Source organism: Danio aesculapii, chromosome 6 (assembly GCF_903798145.1).
Source record: "Danio aesculapii chromosome 6, fDanAes4.1, whole genome shotgun sequence".
NCBI classification, from domain to species: Eukaryota; Metazoa; Chordata; class Actinopteri; order Cypriniformes; family Danionidae; genus Danio; species Danio aesculapii.
Genome location: NC_079440.1, coordinates 62396050 through 62406351, shown reverse-complemented (window position 1 = coordinate 62406351; position 10302 = coordinate 62396050). Strand labels below are relative to the sequence as shown.

The following is a 10302-nucleotide window of genomic DNA, read 5'->3' as shown; positions in this document are numbered from 1 at the left end:
TAATTCAATAAGACTAAGGTCACAAATGGTACAATTTCTTATACCTGAATGCTTTTAAAATCATTATACAGTCACAAGCATCAAAAACACATGCAAATGATCAATTATAATACAAACTCAACATCGCATATCCTGTGATGTGACCATTGCGAATGATCACATCACGATATCGATGCTGAAACCGTATATTGTGCAGCCCTACAGTGAAGGTTAATATTCCTTTTCCTAATAACACATGATGCTACAAGATTCCAGTTACAAGCAATTGCACCAAAATACCAGCCACTGCACTCGTGTTTTGGTCTGCACCAAACACAGCATGACAGAAACCTTTAAACACCAGCCACTGCACCCTAAACTAAATAGTAAAGGCTTTTAATCTAATGAACACACATTAAAGCCCTTTAACATTATTAATAGGCTAATGAGTGACTGATGTTGTTGGTTTGCACAGAATCTCAGTTCGGACTTCCAAAGTGTCTGCTAGATCTTTTGGGCTCTATTTTGATGATCCATGCACAGAAGTCCAAAGCACAGGGCGCAAACGCATTAAGGGCGTGTCGGAATCCACTTTAGCTATTTTAAGGACGGAAAATTCCACTTTGCGTCGTGGCGCATGGTCTAACAGGGTTGAGCTTATTCTCTTAATGAGTTATAGGTGTGTTTTAAGAATAAACCAATCAGAGTCTCATCTCACATTCCCTTTAAGAGTCAGTTGTGCCGCGCCATAACGCATTTGCTATTTACATGGCGGGCTTAGTAAGTGTAAAAACTGAACGCTTCACTAGAGAGAAACAGTTAAACAGAGCATCTGCAGCGCGAGAATGAGAGATGAGCCTCCTCATTATTTACTTTCACTTTCACTCTCGTGCATAGGGAAACATGTAATACGCGCAAACATCCATTAGCCTGTACATAATTAATTTCATTTGTTAAGCGCAAAGATTTGTTTCAAAACTATTTCTAAATTCAGATCTAATTTCCAGCAAACGAATTAATGAACAATAATAACGAAGTGTGGTCAAAAAACCAAATACCAAAAAGGGTTTTGGGATTATATCCAAACACACATGCTGTGCCCCATATGGTCTAAAACCTGACAGGTGGGCAAATCTAAGCTTGTTTTTAATAAAACAAATATAAATCCGCATATAATGAATAATACTGCTAATAATAATAACATTATACAGATGCAGATTGTTATGAATAAACTGAAAAAGCCCCCCGAGATGAAGAAGGCATGAAAGTGTGTCTTTTATATTTATGTAGGCTAGAAAATAATGTTTGTAATATTTTAAACCTTTAATTCTTTTTCATTTGTGAAGATATTTGCGTATTGCTGTACATCCTGTGATTATTAAGCAATGTGTAAGCAAGGCGCACAGCTAATGCGCTCTGTGATAGACTATAGACCAGCTTTGATCTGGTCTATTTAACCGTCTATTTAAGTTCCTCAAAATAGCAATGCGCCTCAACACGCCTCCTTTTTTAGATCAGAACACCTGTGGGTGCACATATGAGCGCTGTTTGCTATTTAAACAGTATGGCGCAAAACATCAAAACAACTCTTGGGCCGAGCTGAAACTAGCAAACAACAATTTCGTCGCGCATTGCACCGGGTGTATGATAGAGCCCTCAATTTTCCAGATCTCAGCTGAACTATCTGCTTTCATTCATTCATTCATTCATTTTCTTTCAGCTTAGCCCCTTTATTTATCAGTGGTCGTCAGAGTGGAATGAACCGCCAACTATTCCAGCATATGTTTTACACAGCGGATGCCCTCCCAGCCACAACCCAGCACTGGGAAACACCCATACACTTTTGCATTCAGACACATACACTACACTCATTCAGTTCCCCTATAGCGCATGTGTTTGGACTGTGGGGGAAACCGAAGCACCCGGAGGAAACCAACGCCAACATGGAGAGAACATGCAAACTCCACACAGAAAAACCAACTGACCCAACCGGGACTCGAACCAGCGACCTTCTTGCTGTGAGGTAACAGTGCTAACCAGTAAGCCATCGTGCCGCCCTGCTGCTGCTTTCACTATGGCGATAAATGTCACGTTAAATGTGTTGAAAGTCACATTGGGAGAATAATTACCCTAAAATTAACCCAGTTAAGCCTTTAAAATATCACTTTAAGCTGTATAGAAGTGTCTTGAAGAATATCTAGTCTAATATTATTTACTGTCATCATGACAAAGAGAAAATAAATCAGTTATTAGAGATGAGTTATTAAAACTATTATGATTAAGAATGTGTAGGAAAAATCTCTCTGTTAAACAGATATTGGGAGAAAATAAACAGGAGGGTTAATAATTCTGACTTCAGCTGTATGTGGGTTTTTCTGCTGATCTGAACTCTCAGACTGAGGTGTGACTGAATGCTCTCGTCTGATTGGCTGAACACAGCGTGAGCTTTGGCTTATTACACAAAACAACAACAACAACTGGTTAATTATTGAGTCTTTCGGTTATAGCTGAAAGAGCACTGATAGCTGCTCAGCAAATGTGGACAAGTGAAAGTTGACCCGTACAGGAGAACAACATTAAAATCACCCATCAATATCTCTGCAACAACATGCATCCTATAATCTATCCATATTATCTTTAAAAACCAGCCACATTCACAGTTCACCCCTCACAGATCTCTCTTTTAAATTCAGATTTTCTATTTTACTATATTATATTTGTTAGGGGTGTCAGAATTCATTGTTTCTTCAGTGCACCGTGATGCAGATGTGGACTATTCAGTATCGGTTTATTAAAAGATCATCACCGGTTATTATGCACTGACGTCATTTATCTCATATGAGCCATGTAGCGGTAGAATAATATTGCAGGTTCATACACATTTTACTACTAAAGTTCCATGACTTTTCCAGGATTTTCAAGTACATTTTCATGACTTAATGTTTTATGCAATGTCTCCATATGTGCGGTAGAGCTGCACAATTAATCGAAAAAGATGGCGATCTCGATTCGACTCCCTAGACCAGGGGTCACCAATCTCGGTCCTGGAGGGCCGGTGTCCCTGCAGAGTTTAGCTCCAACTTGCCGTAACACACCTGCCTGGATGTTTCAAGTATACCCAGTAAGACCTTGATTAGCTTGTTCAGGTGTGTTTGATTAGAGTTGGAGCTAAAATCTGTAGGGCACCGGCCCTCCAGGAACAAGTTTGGTGACCCCCGCCCTAGACGATCTTAATCCAGCATTTCTACGATTGTGCCAATCACAAGTTCAGGAGAGAAGCAAAGGCGGCTGCTCGAGTCTTTTCATTGTTTCACATTCATTGCTCAGCGACATGAACATCTCCAAATAATGTTGAAAGAGTCACATACTGTATTTATCAGGTATAATTCACCTAAAAAATGTCATTTCTGTCTTCATATAAAGCTGTATTCGTGGCCAAGAAATCACAACAGACGTGAGCTGCTGCCCGTAAGCTGTTACCACAGAGAGTGCGGGCGCGCACCCTACTTAATGATAGACGCACGCGCGTCTACTTTAGTGAACAGAACCTGCATAGGCTGTGAATAACAGGTAATAAAGTTGTAAATAATCTTCATTTTGTGGCACAGTCATCGTTTGAGTGCCGTGAGCAAATATGACCAGCACTTAGCAGTGAAAATGAAACCAAAAGCGCGCACATTATTTACATAACCATATCGCATTTCAGAGTTATGATTACGACAAGCGTTTGATCTGTTTTTTCTTTCATAGCGAACACACAGTTGTGCATGAAAATAAATGTTTACAGTGTCAGTATAACTACTCTAGCCTATATAATGTTGATTTAACCAGTGATTTCAATAGTTTAATAATGTTGATAATGACAGATTGCGAGCATATATCTCAAACATAATTCAACATCAGAATTATTATAAGTAGAATAGAATTAATTATAGAAACCAGTAGACCTACACATCATATTATTATTGTTGTTTAACCATATGTTTGAGAAAAAACAATAATAATTGCCGACTCATATTAACCTTTATGTTACATCTACAGAATCATGAGAAAACCCTCATCTTTATTTTAAGCAAAAAATAAATAAATAAAAAAATTGCGATTCTCATTTTAGCCAGAATCGTGCAGCTTTAATGTGTGGTAAAAGAAAAACAATGCCTGCTCAAATTTATTACATTGATTCATTTTCTACTGATTTTCCAGGCCCGGTTGGCGGGGGCAGCAGTCTTAGGAGAGAACCCCAGACTTCCCTCTCCCCAGACACTTCCTCCAGCTCCTCCGGGGGGATCCCGAGGGGTTCCCAGGCCAGCTGAGAAACAAAGTCCCTCCAGCGTGTCCTGGGTCTTCCCCGAGGCCTCCTCCCGGTGGGACATGTCTGGAACACCTCCCTAGGTAGGCGTCCAGGAGGCATCTGAAACAGATGCCCGAGCCACCTCCGCTGACTTCTCTGGATGTGGAGGAGCAGCGGCTCTACTCTGAGCTCATCCTGGGTGTCAGAGCTCCTCACCCTATCCATAAGGGTCCGCCCTCCCACCCTGCGAAGGAAACTAATTTCAGCTGCTTGTATATGAGATCTTGTCCTTTCAATCATGGCCTAAAGCTATGACCTGAAAAAACGCATACAGGTCATATTTACAACAGCACGTCTTCAAGCACCTGCAGCGTTTCCAACAGCATAGAAAAACAGAATAAAAAATCATATGTTTTCTTTTCGTCAAATAAAAATAGCAGGCTACCTCATATCAATCGATCCACAGAAAATATGCATTTAAACTACGGAAACCCCGCCTCTGTTTTCATTTGATTAAAGAATAAAAGACGTGACTGCCGTAACATGCTGTCCACTCAGAGTTGACTTTTATTTCAACTGCGAGCACACAGTGAGTTAGGCAAAAACGCAACTCGCGGCTGTTAATACACTATTCAAAAGATGCCCCACCAATGCAAAAGGCATGTTCGCTAGGATCGGTCCCTTATGCTGCCAAATTTATAAATATATATAATAATATTTTTATCATTTAACTGATACCCCTAATCGGTTATTATGAGCATACCTAATCTGCATAAGTTATAATAAATTACAAGTAAAAATAAATAAATAAACACTGCTTCACGGTTTTCTGGGGAGTCTAACAGTAGTTAAGTACAGAAATTGAATAATCAAATGTAAAATATCATGGTCATCAATGTATATGAAAAATAATAATATCTTTGTTTTAATCTTTAATAAACCTTCTAATCCTGCAATGTGAATATTACAGATCTACACACTGCGATATCGATGCTCAACCGATTCAGCTGTAAGAGACGCATTTTACAGCTTGTAAAAAGGGACCGAATAGCTCTCCTTTAACCAGAAGAATTCTGACCAATGGCCGACTGGCTTTAATGTGCTCATGCTGGACTAATCCATCAGTTATTACAGTCAGTTTATTCAGCACAGAACACACGTCTGTTTTCACACACAGAAGCATGTTAATCTCATTTCCACAAGAGGAGAATCATGAGAACGAGACGCACGAGGATCTCAGATGGCTATTATTAGCATTAATGCAAAAAAATTGGACATTGCAATGTTTTTTTTCTGTAATATACATCGCGATATGATTTCAATTTCACCAGATGAATAAATAGCTATATTTGGTAAGATTTCAGGTACAGAAATTGAATAATCAAATGTAAAATAGCACTACATAGCACCTTAATGTATAAATAATTTAATAAATGTTTTTTTATTAAAGTTTCAAATGGTACAATTCCTTGTGTCTGAATACTTTAAACTCTCTTGATATGCTCATACAGTCACAGGCCTTAAAATCATGTAAATAATAAACAATTGCTCCATTATAGTGCAAATCTCCAATGACTCCAACTGTGGCTCCTGGTCAGATATATAATCCCAAATCAACATTGCAGATCCTGCGATGTGACTATTGCGGATGCACACATTGTGATATCGATGCTAATATTATATATTGTGCAGCTCTAATTAGCATTATATTCAGTATAATGAAAACAATCAAGAGTCAAAAACACTATAGTAAACTAGTGTCAGAAAACTAAAACCAGTTTGGTTACTTCAAATAAAAGAAATGTTTAAATAATGAAATCGTAAGTCCTTGAAAAGTGAATTTTATTTTTTTTTTTTCCACTTACTTTGATTGCCTTGGATTTATGATTTCGTTGTTTATCTTTATGAATCCCTTATCCAATGAACACCGACACATTACCTACCCCTGAAGTCCTTTGGTTTAATTTTTGGATTTAAAATAAATGTTTACTAGAGCTCGGCAACTGTAGATGGCAAAGAAATACTAACTACTAATACTACTATACTACTAACAGAGATTAAATAACTTCATCCAGACAGCCAGGACCTCAAGCACTGCTGTTTCAGAAGGTTATTAGGATTATATACAGCATAATGACAAAAAATAATATATATATATATATCTAATTAGCCCCTTTAAGCTATATTTGTTTTCGATAGTCTTCGATAACTTGCCTAATTACCCTAACCTGCCTAGTTAACCTAATTAACCTAGTGAAGCCTTTAAATGTGACTTTAAGCTGTATAGAAGTGTCTTGAAGAATATCTAGTCTAATATTATTTACTGTCATCATGACAAAGAGAAAATAAATCAGTTATTAGAGATGAGTTATTAACACTGTTATGATTAGAAATGTATTGGAGAAATCTGCTCACCATTAAACAGGGGGCTAATAATTCTGACTTCAACTGTGTGTGTGTGTGTGTGTGTGTGTGATATATATATATATATAAAAAATGAATGATTGTTAGCCTTATTATTACTATTATTATTACACCATGAAGTGCCAAACAAATAAAAGTAGTTTGGTTACTTGAAATAAAATAAACGTTTGTTAAGAGTTGAGCCACCATAGGTGCAAAATAAATACGTTGCCTCACAGAAAGAAGGTCACAGGTTCAAGCCTCGGCTGAGTCAGTTGGCGTTTCTGTGTGGAGTTTACATGTTCTCCCTGTGTTCGCCCGGGTGCTCCGGTTTCCCTCACAGTCCAAACACATGCAGTACAGGTGAATTGGGTAGGCTAAATTGTTCGTAGTGTGTGTGTGTGTGTGTGTGTGTGTGTGTGTATGAGTGTATGTATGTTCCCAGAGATGGGTTGTAGCTGGAAGGGCATCCGCTGCGTAAAATTGTGCTGGATAAGTTGGAGGTTCATTCCGCTGTGGCGACCCCGGATTAAAGGGACTAAGCCGAAAAAAATTTTATGAATAAATGAAGTTAATGTACAAAAACAACTAAAAACCACACAGATAGCAGGATCTGCAGTTTCAGACTGTTATTAAACCACTCCAGTTTCAGACTGTTATTATTTGCATTATATTCAGTGAAAGGAAAATAAAAACTAAAACACATGCATCACAAATATTTCAAAATGTCATATTTTCTGTTTTTAAAACTCACTTTATTTCTGAATGTTATGATCATTATGTTCTGTCGCCGTTGTGTCTGTTTGTTTCTTTGCTCTTTATTTTATGTATTATGATTCTGCTATTGGGGTGGCTCAGTGGTCAGCATTGTTGTCTCAGCAAAAAGGTCGCTGGTTGCAAACGGCCAACTATTCCAGCATATGTTTTACACTGTGGATGGCCTTCCAGCCGCAACCAAGCACTGGGCAACATCCATACACACACTCATATGCTACAGCCAATTTAGTTAATCAATTCCACTATATTGCATGTGTTTGAACTGTGGGGGAAAACGGAGCACCCGGAGGAAACCCACACCAACACGGGGAGAACATGGAAACTCCACACAGAAACACCAACTGACAGGGACTCGAATCAGTGACTTACTTGCTGTGAGGCCACAGTGCAACACCACTGAACCACCGTGATGCCTTGTATGATTACTTATTTCAAACACAACAAATATTTATTAGTTGTTCAGCAACTGAAGATGTCAGAAATAACTTGTTTTAAAGTTAATGAACAAAAACAACTAAAAACAAAAACAACAACAACACAGACAGCCAAAGATGCATTACAGGAGTCAAATTTATAGACTTTTTGATGGCAAAAAAATCATTAGAATATTTAAGAAAGATTATGTATCAGTGGAGATTTCAAAATAATGATCATAACACTCCAAAATCAATCCTTTCCTGTTTTTACCCAATCAAACACAAACACACACAGCGATCTCCAAATAACAAACTGAAAAATAACTCGACAGATGAGAATAAAACGTTTCCAAAACAAAATAAAGTTAACAGTGTGGTTATCTGATGTGTGAGTTTTACCTTTATAGTAACCAGGAGTGGATTTAACCAATAAGCAAGGCAAGTGGCCGCTTAAGGCCGCAGGAAATCTGAGGGCCCCCAAACAAATATAAATATACTATTAATTATATATAACATTGTTTTCTATCATACAGTGAGGCTCTGAACATTTTAATTTTAATATAATTATTACATTTTTAATAATTATTTATTACATTTATTACATCTTTAATGTAATTATTACATATTACATAGGTAGTGTCCCCTACCTTCAGTCATGGACCAGTCCAGCTGTCCAATCAGTAAAGATTTAGCTTTAAATACGAAATAGTTCATTTAGTATGTTTAGTTGTGAACTCATCTTCAGAAAACTAATCACTTCAAAGGTTTTACAAGGTGCTTTACATGTTTTTATTATTGTGCATTAGGATGAAATGTAAAAAATAAGATCGAATGACACAAGAACAAAACAGCAAAGTAATAATAACTAAATTAAAGTACAAGAGGTGCATTTTACATCTGTTGGGCGCCTGGCTGGAGTTGTTTAGGTCCCCAAAATCACTAAATCCGCCCCTGATCCGAACACATGATTAGATCTTGTTGTAATTAAAAAAGGACAGCAAGAAACAGCACGATTACATTAAAATATAAGCTATTTGATAAAGTTCTTCGCTTATTTACCTTAAAAAAAAGCGGTAATTAAGATCATACTGAAACAGCGCGTGTGGTTGCGTCATCTTACTTAAACACACACACACGCGCGCACACACGCACCCACACACACACACACAACTGGAGGGTTGCAAAGTGTGAAGCTTTAAAACATTATCAAACAACAACAAAAACAACACAAACCACTTCAACAACACTGTAAAATACCAAAAGTATAACACACACACACACACGCGCGCGCACACACACACACACACACACACACACACACACACACACGCACACGCACACACACACACACACACTTAACATGAGAAAACAGAAATTGCTGCCACGTTTCAACACGCGCTTCTCATCAAAACACACACACACACACACGCACGCACACACACACACACACACACACACACACACACACACACACACACACACACACATACACACACACACACACACACACGTAGCATCTTCATACACCAACACATACAGCGTTAATAAACACTTAAACCACGCGCCCAGACCAGCAGCTCTTCAATCGCGTTAATGCCCGCTTATAACGCACTTATGAATGTTTGACTCACCCTGGTTATTTGTCGTAATGTCAGTGTCAGCATGGTTAAATTAAAGCTCCTCAACTTCTGCAGCTTCTGCCTTCACACGCTGTTTCTCCGTCGCCTAAATGACAGCAGCGGATTGCCGACGCGCGAGGCATCATGGCGAATGTAGTCCAGTTCACTGTGCTGGACTACAACCTGACGTCACGACGGACACAAACGAAGGCGCTCTTTAGATCTCAATTTATTAATTTTCAGGGTTTCGAGATATAATGCTTAAGATCAATTTTAAACAAATATTGTTTATCATTGTCATTCAATCATTGTCTCATGTGAATTTCTTGTAATTTATATTTGCCCTGTAATTGTATTTATTTATTTTTATTATCTATTAATTTGTTCATTTGATGTGAAATCTATGTGAGATATTCACAATTTGATGTGATATATATATATATATATATATATATATATATATATATATATATATATATATATATATATATATATATATATATATATATATATATATATATATATATAAATAAGCACTGTATTCCTCTTTTTTGTATGCTATTGTTCTTGTTATGCAAAATAATCAATTGTCTCTCTCTTTATGCTCAAGAAAATGACAATCGACTGTATGTTTTTGTTCTTTAATGTAATTTTAAGCATAGTAATAATGATAAAAATAATTAATTAATTTCCTTTGGTTTAGTCCCTTGATATATAAGGGGTCGCCACAGCAGAATGAACCAATAAAAAAAAAAATAATAATAATAATAAATAATAATAATAATAAATGATGATGATGATTATTATTATATTAATA

The 10302-nt window shown here is 37.2% G+C and overlaps 1 protein-coding gene across 1 annotated transcript in view; it reads right to left on the bottom strand.

Annotated features, from left to right (window-relative positions):
* shmt2 (serine hydroxymethyltransferase 2 (mitochondrial)) overlaps positions 1-9606 on the bottom strand; it is a 53508-nt gene extending 43902 nt beyond the window's left edge. Inside the window, exon 1 of the mRNA XM_056460686.1 lies at positions 9498-9606. Within this exon, the coding sequence (XP_056316661.1) occupies positions 9498-9530 (33 nt within the window). The 5' untranslated portion in view covers positions 9531-9606. The remainder of the gene's footprint in view (positions 1-9497) is intronic.
* Positions 9607-10302: the final 696 nt, after the last annotated feature.